The sequence below is a fragment of the Lycium barbarum genome, chromosome 2, assembly GCF_019175385.1.
Source record: "Lycium barbarum isolate Lr01 chromosome 2, ASM1917538v2, whole genome shotgun sequence".
Taxonomy (NCBI): Eukaryota; Viridiplantae; Streptophyta; class Magnoliopsida; order Solanales; family Solanaceae; genus Lycium; species Lycium barbarum.
In genome coordinates this window covers 145,456,836-145,472,957 of record NC_083338.1, presented here as the reverse complement: position 1 = coordinate 145,472,957, position 16,122 = coordinate 145,456,836, and the positions used below count along the sequence as shown (strand labels likewise).

At 36.0% G+C, this 16,122-nt stretch overlaps 1 protein-coding gene across 1 annotated transcript; it reads left to right on the top strand.

Moving 5' to 3' along the window:
* Positions 1 to 10,247: 10,247 nt before the first annotated feature.
* Positions 10,248 to 11,920, top strand: LOC132627846 (heat stress transcription factor B-4). The gene is made up of 2 exons (XM_060343437.1): positions 10,248 to 10,680; positions 10,792 to 11,920. Exons 1-2 carry the CDS (start codon positions 10,432 to 10,434, stop codon positions 11,650 to 11,652), a joined length of 1,110 nt encoding a protein of 369 aa, XP_060199420.1. The 5' UTR covers positions 10,248 to 10,431; the 3' UTR covers positions 11,653 to 11,920.
* The last annotated feature ends 4,202 nt before the right edge of the window (positions 11,921 to 16,122 follow it).

Sequence of the window (16,122 nt, the reverse complement as noted above, 5' to 3'; positions counted from 1 at the left end):
TCCCCCTCGTGACCAATTTATCTTCTTCTTATCCCTCCCCCCCCCCCCCCCCTCTCCTCTTTCATATATGACCAAAATGCAGACTACCAGACAATCCCATGCATCTTGCAGACGACCAACTTTGACTGAACCCTATTTGATCCGTGTTTTAGAAAGTTGATTATGTCATACCCATTTTTACAAGAATTTAACTTATATCATCGGTGTATTTTAATCTGTTGTAAATACGCTGTGAGACGAAATTAAGTCATATACAACTACAACATAAAACAAAGTTACACTAATGTTAACCTTCGGTAACATGTTTACGATATTTTAAGGTTATATACCCTATTTAGGTAATTAAAATAAATTATAAAAAAACAAACGAATAAATTAAAGGAGAAGTTACATATTAGGTCACTCGGTGAATAATATTTACATTTGTTAGCCATTTTATTTATATACATATATTATACATTTTCTAGGCTTTTTTTTTGTGGTGGATTGCTATTATGTCATTTTACTAAATTAAAATTTGGTAAAAGTTGAATGAGTTGAGTTATTCATTGTTACCCCATTTTGACTCGGTTGATTTCAACCCAAGTAATCTTTGAAAGGGTCAATAATCTATCCATTTTTATATTTAATCCCTTTTAACCCGCCATTCAGCCGACCCTTCTATTTAACACTCCTACTCGAAATCATCATTTTGCTAAATGGTAAGGAATCTTAATAGGTTAGCTGAATTTTTTAAAACAAAATACTAGTAAGTGACAGATTATTGAGTGCTTGCTTTGGAAACAGCTGATTAATCTAGATGGTGCAAGAAACTAAACCTAGAAAAAATTAATAGGGTCATAGTTAAAAGTTAAAAATAATACTATTAGAAAAGAAGGGGGAATAAAATGTGGTGTTTCTCGCCCTGCAGAAAGGGTCCAATATATGGGACAAAAGAGAGTGTTAGAAGAGACAGAGGGAAGAACCTTGTAGCTTGTCCTACACTAAACTCGTTTTGATTCTTTCTTCTCTCTATTTCTATTTCTATTTCTAATTTCCGCTTTAACAAAAAGGTGTGCATTTGTGTCATTATTCACATAATCAAAGATTAATTAACTTAATCAAATAGTAAGATAAGAAGATGAAACTGTACGAGTCATTGTGTGGGGTTGACAGAGTATCTAGGTTTAAGAGAGTAGGTGTTTTTATCCGTATTCGGTCTGTGTTTTAAGCTGTCTCTCCTTGGAATTCTCATCTTTACATTATATAAGGATGATGATGGTTTTGAGGATTCTTTTTATTTGTATTTGTTACAGTATTTTATAGGCAGTGGTCATGTGAGATAGAGGGTGCTCAAGTGGGGTTCACTTTTCACTGCAAAAAAAATATGAGATATAATAGAATAGAATCTTCTTGGTTCCTCTCACTATCCCTTCCTTCTCCCAAGATTTTACATATATACCCAAAACAAAAACCAATGTGTTTGCATGTTCTTTCCTGATACTATCAATTAAATAGGAGTATACTTATAAAGTAGTGGGCTCCGTCCATATGTTCTCTTAGATTTTCCAGTTCTCTTTTTTATAATTATATAGAATATTTTAAAAAAAAAAAAGAAGATCATATAGATTTTTGTTACTTTCTTATCTTCTACTTCTTGCATCCTATATTCAGTAGGAATGGCAAAATTTCAGTAACGAAATTTGAAATAAAAAAAAATAAACTCGAGAGGAAAATTAAGAAGATTTAACGTATCGCATGGAGTATAAACTTTAGATTTTTTTTTTTTTTACCAATTTACATTGTGTAATTTTTGAGGAAGAGCTGTTAATTGACTCCTATTAAACATAGGTGCCTAGGTGGTTTCACCACTGTCTATATCATGACAATAAATACTTATCCGCATCTAATGTTCACAACAAACTAAAAAAAAAAAATCTTAATGATTAAAAATAGAACTAGAATACATAATTAAGTAATCCTTCTGTCTCAATTTATGTGGCATTCTTCCTTTACCAAAAATAACGTCATATTTTTATATTTAGAAACAAATAAAAGTGAAAATTTCCTTTTACCCTTCATGAAATGAGTTATATCACACAAATATCTAAGGTTTGTTTTAGACCACAAATTTAAAAAAAAATCATTTCTTGCTTAAAATTTGTGCCAAATCAAAGGGTGTCACATAAATTAGGACGGAGGGATAATAAATATGTATATAAAATTGATAATTACCTACCTCCGATTTCATGATTCCCTTGGTAATTATCCTTGATAAAATATGGACCAACATGAAATATTCTTAGCAGCGAGGGCCATTTAAAATGAACACTTACTTACACTTAAAAATGGAAATTATAATTTTAAAAAATGTAATTGGAGCAAAACAGCGATTAGTTAGCGGCTTCTTTTATTTGCACAAAGGAATTATTTACGTAGAGAAGATTTCCAATAACTACTTCATAATTATTCCTAACAACTTCATAATTATCCAACCGAAACTTGAAATCATCTATTCTTTATCATTCTACAATGATACAACTATCACAATGGCTTTGATTCTGAGATCATTTTTACCTTCCTACATTACTGAAAAATGCTTATTGCTCATTATAGTGTTATGCACAGTTTGTTGTTGATTGATCAACAAATCTCTCTACTTCATAATTTCCTAATAATGAAAAATAATTTACATAACTAATCATAAACTCATATTACAACTAGCTATCATAACACATTTAGCTTCCTACCACTGACTAGAAACTTAAAACAAAATAAAAAAGGAAGAAATGATGATAAATATTGGTTCCAGATGAGTTTAAAAAGGTGAAAAATAGAAGGTACATTTGAGATTGTACATCTAGATTGATGCAAAGGGAGAGAGGTGCATGTGAAATATTCCCACATATAAGCATGTAACATGAATAGAGAAATAGAGTGGTGGGAATAAATATAGGAGGATGTGGAAAATTCCAAACTGCAAGAATCACGAGAAAGGTATAATAAAACAAATAAAAATATTATACACCAAAAGTAAGTAAACTCGTTAAATAATAAAAAAAACAAGGACCCTGTTTCCATGTCAGCCGCTGAAACAGTGTACAGTGTACAGTGGCTATGGAGTGTGAACTGTAAAATTTGAACTACTGGCTGAGAACAAAATAGCATATGGGGTAAGAAAAAATAGTGAAGAAGAGAAGGTTTAGGAGACTTCTTCTCAGAATTAGAATTAACAAAAAATTATCGGAACTTGAATAAAAAGGCTGACACTCTTCCTCTATAATACTAATATTTTAAATTGTTTCTTTAATATTGGTTGTGTTTGAATGGATTTTTCCTTAAATATATAAACAAATGTACCGATATTCAGAGCTTCTTTAACTTCATGTCCTATTCGATATCCATGTATATATGGTCAAATTTAGGTCTACCCCCATGTTGTTGACGTGTCCAATATATAGACTGCATGCTGTGCGTTACGTTGTTCAGAAATTTTTAGTTAGAACAAAAATATTTTTTTGGACAAAAGAGATCAGTATTACCATGAAAACAGTTAAAGTTGTAAGGTACATTATAGAAATTAAATAGGAAAAATACTACTTTAGGTGGAATTTATCTTCAATACACTAACGATAACTATATCCCTAATATGCTTTGACTTCGGAAGCAAAAGAAAAAGAAAGAGATTAACATCATACACTTATGACTTCTATCTCGTATAAAATCCGAAAAAAAATAATATTAATGGATTCTTATGATAGATCACCATGAAATTAAGGAATGCTCCATCGAATTGTTTAAGGTTTGTCTACAAAATTAATGATGTGCTTCATGAAAAGGAAACCAAAGTAATATTGTATTCATTGTAATATAATGTTGCAAATAAAAAGCAATCAATTTTGGATAATATAATTTTAGTTTCTTAAGGAAGATTACTAGTAAAATTTTCTGAGGAAGTTTTCGGATAATTTTAGGCAGAAGTTAGTGTGGAGAACAGCCAAAAAGAAAGGAAAAAGGTAGAAGTGATGATTGGTGTGGTGAAATAGAGAAATTTACTTTCTTTTAACAATAATAATGAGTATCATAGATAGCCATGATCAAAATAATCAGTTATGGTATCTTATTGAAATAATTAGTCATCATATTCCTATGGTTTCACTTTGGGCCATGTTATCTATGTCCCTACTCTTTACTGTCCAACTATCATCACTTATCAAAAATGAATCAGTGTCTAACTTTTATTGTCGATATCCCAATAGCCCCTACCCCACCCCAACCCCAACCTTAAAGGATATATGATGCATGCATTTTTATGAACCATGTTCGTATTCTGACACAGGTTAAGGTAGAAGGAAGTGACTCTTGATGTATAAAAAATTTCCATAATTAAATACTACTATAGGACTTAGCTTTGGTAATATTTTTCTGTAAAAGAAATTCTTGGGCCATTACAAGGAAAGTTAAAGCTATAATGATTTTTTTGCAAGTATTCATGAAAACTTTTTAGGCCAATAATTCAAAATACACCTGAGGGACGTCAAAAAGCGAACCGAAAAATGGTTAGTTGGGGCAAGGGGCTCAAAGCTCAAAGTAGCCTAGAAACGGTCTAAAAAGTGAAAGAAAAACATATTCAATAATAAGAGTGAGAAATTTCAAAAAATAATTGCATGAGTTGATGTTATATTGAAGTTTGGAATATTTACAAGAAAAAGAGAAGCAAATAGAAGAAGAAGGAGAAGTGAAATGTTGTCACTTAGGAACAGGCTTTTGAATCATGTCACGTAGTTCGATGGATGCTTTTTATTTTTTATTTTTACCGTATTATGCTTTTATGCCTGCAAAGGAGCAGTAAGATGAGAAGTAGAAAAATTAAAAATGATTAGATTCGAAATTGGGAAGAGAGTAACAGTGTGGTATTGTTGGGTTGGTGCCATAACACAACAAATAGAAACATACAAAATGAAGTCACTCGTTAGACGTGAAGTTAAAATAGACCACTCTTCTTCTTCTACTTCTATTTCTTCTCTTTTTCTTGTAGTTTTCATATGGATGTAGTTGGCTTCTAAAGGATAGAGTATCTCCAAGGAGGACCAAATTGCCCTTCTTGGCTTCTTATATCTTATTGATAGACTATGTAATAGTCTATGTAAATATTGTAAATATTCTCTTCCTTATGTATAGTAACTAGGTCCTATAATTTAGCCGAGTATCATTCTGATAGGGAGATACCTACTTTGTATATAATGACTTTCATACATCAATACAAATCACGGATTGATTTCCTACATGGTATCACACTAGGTTTCTCCTAAAAACCCTAGCTTCCTAAACCCTAGCCGTCCACCTCTCTCTTCTCTCCTAACCCTAGCCGTAGCCGCCACCCCTTCCTCCTCCCTCTTCTCTCTTCAATGGCTAACAACAAAAATTTTCATTCTGCTTTAACCGTCACGAATGGGAAATCTTTAATCCCAATCACTCTAGACATGGAAACCGACCATTATCACGAATGGGCGACACTATTCAAAGTTCTAGCCCGCGTCCACTCCGTACTTGAACACATCATACCACCAACTGACACCACTGAACTCACCGCGTACAACGCAACAAAGACGGCTAACCTTCCGCTTTGGAAATGGCTAGATGCGGTGGTCCTTCAATGGATATACGCCACCGTATCCCATGATATTCTTACCTCTATTCTCGTGGCGGATGATGTTGCAGAGAACGCTTGGAATCGAGTTGCTCAACTTTTCCAAGATAACAAGCACTCAAGGGCAGCGTACCTTGAAACTGAATTCACCACCACAAAAATGGCTGACTTCGGCTCGGTTATGGCCTATTATAATAGGCTCAAGTCTCTTGCGAATCAGCTTGCCAACGTGGGGTCGCCGGTGTCCGACCAACGTCTGGTCTTACGCCTCCTTGCAGGCTTACCGGAGACATGCACACGTTGTCACCACCATCCAGCAGAAGGATGTACTGCCCTCTTTCTCTGAAGTGTGCTCCAGACTCAAGCTCGAAGACGCAGCAGCCAAGGAACGTGCCCGCGATTCCAGTCCCGTGGCTCTACTTGTTGATAATGATACTCCCTCCTCGCCACCTGGCGGCAACAATAATTCAACTAACCGTCGTGATAATAATCGTGGCAGGAATTCTAACAGGAACAAAAGAAAGGGGAACAACAACAACAACAACAACAACCGCGGGAAATCCGGCGGCGGCGGACAGACCAGCAACGACCAGTGGCCGACGGGACAGCCACCGGCAGGGGGCTACTATTGGCCTGCCTGGCCGCCCCAGCAGTGGCCAATGCCCCCCTGCCCGTATCCGACGAGACAGTGGCAGCAGCGTCCCACCACATCGCGGCCCGGCAGCGGCATTTTCGATGCGGGTCCACGACCTCAGCAGGCCTATTCCATGCATGGTCCGACCTATTCTGGGTACACTCCGACAGACGTGGAGGCAGCCATGCACACTCTGTCCATGCATCAACCGGATGATAATTGGTACATGGACACCGGAGCGACTTCCCACATGACTGCCAACTCAAGTACTCTCACGTCTTATTTTAATTTGAGTAATAATTCTAGAATCATTGTTGGTAATGGTAGCACTATTCCAATTCGAGGCTATGGTCATACATCCCTACCCCCTCATAATCATCAATTACGTTTCCGAAACGTCTTGCATGCTCCAAAACTCATCAAAAACCTTATTTCCATACGTAAATTCACTAAGGACAATAATGTTTCTGTTGAGTTTGATCCTCTTGGGTTTTCTGTGATGGATTTACTGACGGGGAGCCGCCTAATGAGATGTGAGAGCACCGGAAAATTGTATCCTATCATTGCCACAAAATGAACCACTCCACCATCCACCTTCATTGCCGCATCACCTAGCTTGTGGCATTCCCGACTCGGCCATCCGGGAAATACTATCCTTAGTTCTCTTCGTAGTAATGCCCAGCAGCCCTCTCCCCCCACTGCCCAGCAGTCCAACCCCACAGTCCCTACCCCCCACTGCCCCACCCGTGACTGCCCAGCAGCCTACCCGCATGGTCACTAGAAGCCAACATGGGATTTTTAAGCCCAAACAACCGTTCAGCTTAAATACTTCTAGCACTCCCTCCATCTCGCCTATCCCACGAAATCCTGTCAGTGCTCTAAATGACCACAATTGGAAAGTTGCCATGGTTGATGAATATAATGCTCTAATTAGTAATAAGACGTGGGAGTTGGTTCCACGTCCCATTGATGTGAATCTTATTCGTTCTATGTGGATTTTTCGTCATAAAAAGAAATCTGATGGTTCTTTTGAGAGGCAGAAAGCCCGTCTTGTCTGTGATGGCAGGTCTCTACAGGTTGGAGTTGACTGCGACGAGACTTTCAGTCCGGTTGTCAAACCGGCTACTATTCGCGCTGTCTTGAGCATTGCACTTGCACACTCTTGGCCTATTCATCAGTTAGACGTCAAGAATGCTTTCCTACACGGTAATCTTAATGAGACAGTTTATATGCATTAGCCTATTGGGTTTAAGGATCCAAAGCATCCACATCATGTTTGTCTCTTGAAGAAATCGTTGTACGGACTTAAGCAAGCTCCCCGTGCATGGTTCCAACGCTTTGCAGACTATGTCTCCACTATTGGTTTTTCACATAGCCGATCTGATCACTTTTTCTTTATTTATTGTCGAGGTTCTGACATTGCTTACATTCTGCTATATGTTGATAATATTATTCTCACAGCTTTTTCAGATGCTCTCAGAAAATCCATCATGTCTTTGCTTAGTGTCGAATTTGCTATGAAGGATTTGGGCCCTCTAAGTTATTTTCTGGGTATCGCTGTTACCCGGACTTCACACGACATGTTTCTCTCTCACAAAAATTATGCAGCAGATATTATAGAGCGTGCGGGCATGACTGCCTGTAAGCCAAGTCAAACACCGGTCGACACCAAAGCCAAACTTGGTGCCACGGCCGGGCCTCCTTGCGATGATCCCACCCAATATCGTAAGTTGGCCGGCGCGTTGCAATACCTTACATTCACAAGACCAGACATCTCCTATGCAGTTCAACAAGTATGCCTTCACATGCATGATCCAAAGGTTGCACATATGCATGCCCTTAAACGCATAGTCCGATACATTCAAGGTACTATTGAGTTTGGTCTCCATCTGTACAAATCCTCCATTGCCTCTCTTGTTTCTTATACAGATGCAGATTGGGGTGGTTGTCCAGACACTCGCCGATCCACATCAGGTTACTGTGTCTTCCTTGGCGATAATCTCCTCTCATGGTCATCCAAACGGCAACCTGCTATGTCTAAGTCGAGTGCCGAGGCCGAATACCGTGGCGTCGCTAATGTCGTCTCTGAGTCTTGTTGGCTTCGCAACCTTCTTTTGGAGCTCCGTTGTCCCATCCGGACAGCTACATTGGTTTATTGTGATAATGTTAGTGCCATATACCTATCAGGTAATCCAGTTCAGCACCAACGCACTAAACATATTGAGATGGACATACATTTCGTACGTGAGAAAGTTGCCCGTGGAGAAGTTCATGTTCTTCACGTCCCGTCCCGTTACGAGATCGCAGATATCTTCACTAAAGGTCTTCCGCGCGTGCTCTTTGATGATTTCAGGGACAGTCTAAGCGTACGACAACCTCCCGCTTCGACTGCGGGGGTGTGATAGACTATGTAATAGTCTATGTAAATATTGTAAATATTCTCTTCCTTATGTATAATAATTAGGTCCTATAATTTAGCCGAGTATCATTCTGATAGGGAGATACCTACTTTGTATATAATGACTTTCATACATCAATATAAATCACGGATTGATTTCGTACACTTATATATACCTCAAATGAAAAAATTGAAAGTAGGTACAAATTTCGTCCCCAATCTATCGTTAAATTGATGTAACCAACAAATAATTTGATAACTGTTGCTAATTCATTGCTACAAATTAAGAAGTTAGTAGCTATAGATATTTCCCATAATACAAAGAAACGTATACAAGTTCTTCGACAAATAATGAAAACAGCAATATTCCTACAAAAACATTCATAATGTGGGGAATTAGCCAAAAACCAATGAGTATTAAAGATTATCCAGTACTATCTTTACAAAGTTGATCAAGAAACCCCAACCTTCTGAATGTAGGGAAGGACTTAGAAATGGTAGTAAAGTTTTACTTAAATATGTGCTTATGCAACTTAAAGGAGAATTACTTAGTTACTTGCGTTATCTTTTTTTTTTGCTACAACGTTATTATATTTTAAGTATATTTCTATAATTCTTGCGTCAATTAATAATACTTCTGACCAAACTTACTGTATTGACCAAAACCAAAAGCAAACTTACTGGAACTGTTGGTTTTTGAAACTGTTAACTATGCTTCCTAAAAATGTCACAAGTCAAGAAAATGTAGTCCTAGCTAGCTAGTCAAAGGTTGGTAAAAATAGAGAAACTGAGGAAAATTAGTTTAGTTTGAAACTGTAGTAAGACTAGTATTTTGCAGAAGTAGCAGTATGAGGGATTAAAGAGCAAAGGCAGCCAAAAAGATGAGAGAGATTTTACCCTAAAATAGACTGTGAAAAGGGGGTGGGAGAAGGCGTATAGAAAGAAGCATGGTGGCACCGTCAATTTGTCTTTCACTAGTAACTGCAACATCTTTTTATGAGTGATTATAATTTTTGTACAATTTAAATTTTATACAGTAATGTTATACAAAATATATGCACAATTTAGTACTCCGTAACTAATGACAGTGAATCTTTACGATAAACATTGGTAATTGATAAATTAATAAATTTATTTCTGTGTGAGATCACGAATCTCAGACACCCAATATTGGATTCTGCATAAATGCAATGCTTCGTATACTTAACTACACAGTATAATTTTTTTACATACAAAGCACGTCTACAAGTTATAAATTTCCTCAAAATATGATTTAAAATCGTAAAAATAAAAAATGTCGCATGTTATGATCGTGTTAAGAAATATTTATACAAACAGTATATATGACTGAAATTCATTAATTTAGACTGTTAGTGTAAAAAAAAAAAAGGTTAAATCCATGTTAATATATTTGGTAGTAGTGTGCGTGAGGGGATGAAAGTCAGTAGAAAGAGAAGAAAAAGAAATGTCACGGGTTTGTCTTGAAAGGCCCTTATTTCACAGTCCTAGACATACAGACACTTATTCTCTCTCACTACATAACCGAGGTGTTCCCTTCAGTAAAATATTAAAAATCCTTCTTACCCCGCTCCCCTGCCCCCACCCCCACGCCCACCCCACTACCCAACCCATCCTCAAAATAATCTCCTTATTATTACCTCCTTCATTCTCTCATCTTCTAAACATTTTTTCTTGTCATCTTGTTTTCCCTTTTATCTCTGAAGAACATTCAAGAATCGTCCATATTGCTCTCTGTTTTCTTCTTGTTCAATGGCTTTGATGTTAGATAACTGTGAAGGCATATTGCTATCATTGGACTCACACAAAGCAGTTCCAGCTCCATTCTTAACAAAAACATACCAACTAGTTGATGATCCATCGACTGACCATATTGTTTCTTGGGGTGAAGATGACTCTACCTTTGTTGTTTGGCGTCCACCTGAATTTGCTCGTGACCTTCTCCCTAATTACTTCAAACACAACAATTTCTCTAGCTTCGTCCGCCAACTCAATACCTATGTAAGTAAACACTCCTTCCTTGCTTATTATTTAAAAAAAAAAAAATGTACACCTTTAATTTTTTCATTTTTTGTTAGTTATACTGATGATAAATTTGTTGGTATTTATTAGGGTTTTAGGAAAATTGTACCAGACAGATGGGAGTTTGCTAACGAGTTCTTCAAGAGAGGAGAAAAACACTTGTTATGTGAGATCCACAGGAGGAAAACGGCTCAGCCACAATCTATGCCAATGAATCACCATTCATTTAACCATCAAATGAGTATGAGTACCGGTCCAGGTTTTTTTCCTAATTATCCAACCAATTATAACCGGCTCAGCATTTCACCACCTGACTCGGATGATCAATTACTACAACAACAACAACAACAAAATATCAATTGGTGCGATTCGCCTAGTACGACGATAGCTTCTTCAAACAATAATGCTAACAACACCGTTACGGCGTTATCGGAGGATAATGATCGGCTACGGAGAAGCAACAATATGTTAATGTCTGAACTTGCACACATGAGGAAACTTTACAATGACATTATTTACTTTGTTCAAAATCATGTCAAGCCAGTTGCACCTAGTAGTTCGTACAATCCTTGCTCCCTTTTACCTGCTTCTGCTACTCCTATTGTCCAAAAAAATATGAACAATCATCATCAGTTCAGCTATCAACAAATTACAAATCCTAAAAATATTATGATGGGAAGTACTTTCAACAACAACAACAACAACGTGTCACCAAGCAAGACATCACAGAGTAGCAGTGTGACGATTCTTGATGAAGCGGCTACCGGTGGTGGTGATAATATGGGTATGAGAAGTAGTACAAAATTATTTGGTGTCCCACTTATGTCCAAGAAAAGAGTGCACCCTGAATATTCTTCTTCTTATTCTAATATGGCGGAGACTAATAAGGCTCGATTGGTCTTGGACAAAAATGATCTAGGATTAAATCTCATGCCCCCTTCTTCATCTTAGACTTCATTATTATTCACCAACACCCTATTTTTCAAGAAAGATCAAGTTTCTTTTTTCTTCTTTTTTTTTTCGCTCTTCTTTCACTCCCTCTAGCTTTTACCTATTTTTAGCTTTTACATTATTCTCAAAATGTTAGTGGATCATGAGACGTTGTGCGTGTGAGTTTTTGTCTATGTAAATATAACTTTAGTGCCGGTACTATCATGTTCCATCAACCATGAATGCAGGTGGTTTTGGTTAGAATTGAAAATCAGTTCTTTTTTATTTAGTTTTATTTGCAGTTATGCATTTAATTATTTGCTTGCCTTGATTAATGGTCTGTCTCTTAGAAGAATTCTAATTCTCCTTCTCCTTTATTTCTGGTTTTGATATATCTGAAATATTTCAGTTGCATTTATTAATGCACACGAGAGAAAGTAAGGCTCTGAAATAAGCTTTCTTCTTTTTCAGTTCAACTTATGTAAAAAGCTTAACAACGTTCTATTGACAAATTTCTGCTCTGGGGGTTTCTCTGATCAATACATTAATGAATTGTACGTACAAATATGGGCATATCTTTTTAAAAAAATACGTGTCTTTTGTTCTCAGTGTCGTATGTAAAATTTGAAATCAAGAAAAAGGAGAAAGAGAAAAGCTGCTGACACAGTCGAAAATGTCCGATTATTTCAAATCTTATTTGTTCGGCGAATATTAATTAGCACTAAGGAGTGTGTAATTATTGAGGTAATTATCACAATTATTATCAGTAAGAAAGTTAAACTATGATTTTGGAAAAGGAAGGCATCATCATCATTATGATTTATGGCTTCTCTGATTATTAAGATTGTGTAGCATCTCAATTTCTCGTATACTGAACTGCACGGTCAGTCACAAAAAAGTGAGGAAAAAAACACATAGATGAGAACAAAATCATGTACAGAAGCAAAGATAAAATATATATAAAACGGTTGTTTATTCGATGATAGTGAAATGTTTTTGAAGAAACTGACTGGAAAATGTGTTTTTTTTTGATACGTTTCTATCAAGGCTTCTATACTTCTTCTGAAGACCAGAAGAAAAAACCTATGTCTTTTCCCACTTTAAGCATCTAATTTTTGTTGTTTTTGAAACTATCTTTGTGTCACTTCTCTTTTCTTCTTTCTTCTAACTTCCCTATCATTAGTCACTCTTTGGATTTTTGCCTAAGGGAAAGAGAAGGGGAGATGGGTTTTGACTGGTGGTTAAGAAAAAAAATCATATTTCTTTCCTTCCTTCCTACTCCTTTGCTTGTTCCTTTATACAACAATCATACTAAGTGAAGTTTCAACATAAAGCTTGACCAATTAAGCATCTCTAGTACTTGCTTTTCCTTTTCTTGAGTACTGTGATTTCTCAAGGTGTTTTCTTTTTCCACTATTCTTTTTGTCTTAACAAAAATTCTACTCGCAGTATGCAAATTCAAGATTTGAATTCGCGTGAATAAATAAGGTTAGAGGTGGATTCAAAATTTAAAATTTATACGTTCTGAATTGGACACCAAATTCATAGTTCATTTTAGTTCGTAATTAAGTATTTACACATTTAATATATTTTCTAATATAAATATAGGATTTAAGCCAAACTTGTATTAAAACTGTAGCTCTTTCCTGAGTACTATCATCTTATCATATACGTATATGCAACTTTCTTACACATTTATAAAAGTTTAAGTCAAAGCAACGAATTCAATTAAAGCCGTCTTAGACCCACCTCTGCGTAGGACAACTACCGTGAAAGCTAAGAAAGAAAGAGGCTTCTCAAATCTTGTATAACCAAAAAAAGTGGTAGGAAAGTAGGATGAGAAAATCTTGGCTCATGCAATTATTTGGTCTCATACGAAGAGAAAATATAAAAAACCCTAAGCCCTAGTTTGAATGAGGGGTGGGTTCGTTTAGACTTTCCTTCTGTCTTTTTCTAAGAAGGAAGAGGCACGTGACAGGAAGCTGCACGTGTAGTACATAGAGTTTGTACATATAATTTATTTTATAATTATATATATACACACCTAGTTCAAAGAAAAAGAAGATAAAAGAAAAGAAAAGAGGAGAAGTAGGAAAGGAAAGGAAAGGAAAGGAAAAGGAAAAGAAAAGGTGGTGGAATGGGAATATTTGGCTCTATAGAAAAAAGTGAAATACGGATCATCCGGTTAAAGACACTTTAATCGATTGTTGGTGTGTTGCTTAACAGCCATATTGAACCATCACACCAGTTTTGAAATTTGGGAAAGCGAAAAAAAAAGTTTTAAATTTCTTTCCATAAAATTTGCATTATTAATATAGTGGATGTAAAGATTGGATTTTTCTATGTCGAGTCTTTTTAGTGTACGCTTTATTGACATTTCCTTCGAAATACCACCTTTATTGACGATTTAAACTTTGAATAGTACTTGTACTAAGTACTAATTAAATTACATGTATATTGTAAAGTTTTTAGAAGCATCTCTTTTCTCTACTTTAAACGAGTAGAAGGTTTGAACCTTTTTCTGTTTCTACAATTTTCGAAACGTGCAATCACGGAGGGCTTGTTTCCTAGATACTAGTAAGTGCTATTTAATTAATTACTATGTAATTATAATTATTACTCGAAGACAATGGAATAAATTCAAAACCAAGGCACTATAGAAGAATCCATGTTGATTTCATTTTGGATCTTAATGTCTAAATCATATACCAATTGATTGGGTCTCTTTGACTTTTCCATATTTTGGGGGCATGTCTTTGAATACTTATTGACTAATAGAGTGACAATTATTCTATGATACAATTGATAGTGCATCATCCAGAAATGTTTCTCCATATTCCAAAATGTTTTTTTGCTTCTTCTGAGTCGATCAAGTGAACTGTGACTACCATTTTAAAGGCATTCTTTCACCATCTTGACACTTTTGTAGAATTTCGAAATACTTGTACATAATTTTAATTCCAGAAATGTACTAATCTTGTCCCAATGAATTTTAAGAATTAGTTGGACGATTATCGGTAACCAAAAACTACAATTTTTCAAAATATGAAGGAAACAGAAAATACCCAAAAGAATAATTTTGGTACTAGTAAAAGATTTAACAATTGCTATTTAGAAGAGATTTAGCAAACAAGAGAGTAAGAGATAATAGACACTTCACTACATTACCTCTCAACCTAAGAAAATAGGTAGCAATGCCCATATTTATATTTATAATAGTAACAAAACCTAATTTGACGTTGTGAAGTTAAGAAGATATTCAAGCCAATTCCTACTAAAAAACGGAAAGAAATAAAGAAATTTTTTTTTCTTTGTTAGTTTTCGAGTGTGATTGGGATTTAGATCATTTCTAGGAAAGGATTAGACCTATTAGTATAAATACATGCTAACTAGGATTTATTAGGACAAAACACATAACCTAAGAGTATTCAATCTTGTAACTTACTTTCTACCTTGATATTCAAGTGCCGGCTGTTCTCAATGGACAAGGATCACATTGATCCGAACAACGTTAATTACTGCGTTTTTATCGTTTCCGCACTAACAATTGGTATCAGAGCCTACAGGTCCTGAGATCTAGGAGACGAGGAGACTATGGCATCTATGAAGTTTGAGGTAGCGAATTTTGATGGGCGAAGTAATAATTTCACATGTGGAAGATCAAGATCATGGCGTTGTTACGGAGAGAAGGAACAGTCTATGCTTTGGACGACTCGTATCCCGAAAATACGAAAGAGGCCGAGAAGCAGAAGATTGAGATGGATGCGTTTAGCGCAATTCAATTATCCTTATCAGGAAACGTGTTATGTGAATTCAGTACCGAGAAAACAGCTGCGAGTTTGTGGAAGAAACTTGAAGATCTCTACTAGAAGAAATCAGTAACAAGTAGAATATTGTTAAGGCAGCGTTTACACACCTTAAGATGAAGACAGGTACAACTTTACAGGATCATCTTGATGCTTTTAATAAATTGGCTATGGATCTTACTCATGCTGATATTAAAGTGGGTGATGAAGAACTAGCGTGCACTCTACTGTTTTCATTATCACCGCGTACAAATATGTAGTTAATTCAATGATGTACAGTAAGGAGGTGGTCACGTTACAGATGGTACGACATGCATTAAATTAGGATGAATTAAGAAACCATATCAACAATGGTGAGAAAGAGGATCATGGTAAGGGTTTGACGGTTAGAGGTCGCTGGAGCCAAAGAGGGATAGGGAAATCAGCAGCTAGGTCAAAGTCTAGGAAAAGGGTGGGTAGGAAGAATGTTGAATGTTGGGGTTGTCATCAAAAGGGTCACTTTGAGAGGGATTGCCCGAATAAGAAGATTGATAAAACAACAACCGGTGCATCTACGATTCTGGTAGCTCATACATCTGGAGAATATTATGTGATGACTGCTTCAACAGATGACATTCAGACACACAAGTGGATTTTAGATTCAACTTGTACCTTTCATATGTGCTTAAAAAAAGATTGATTTAAT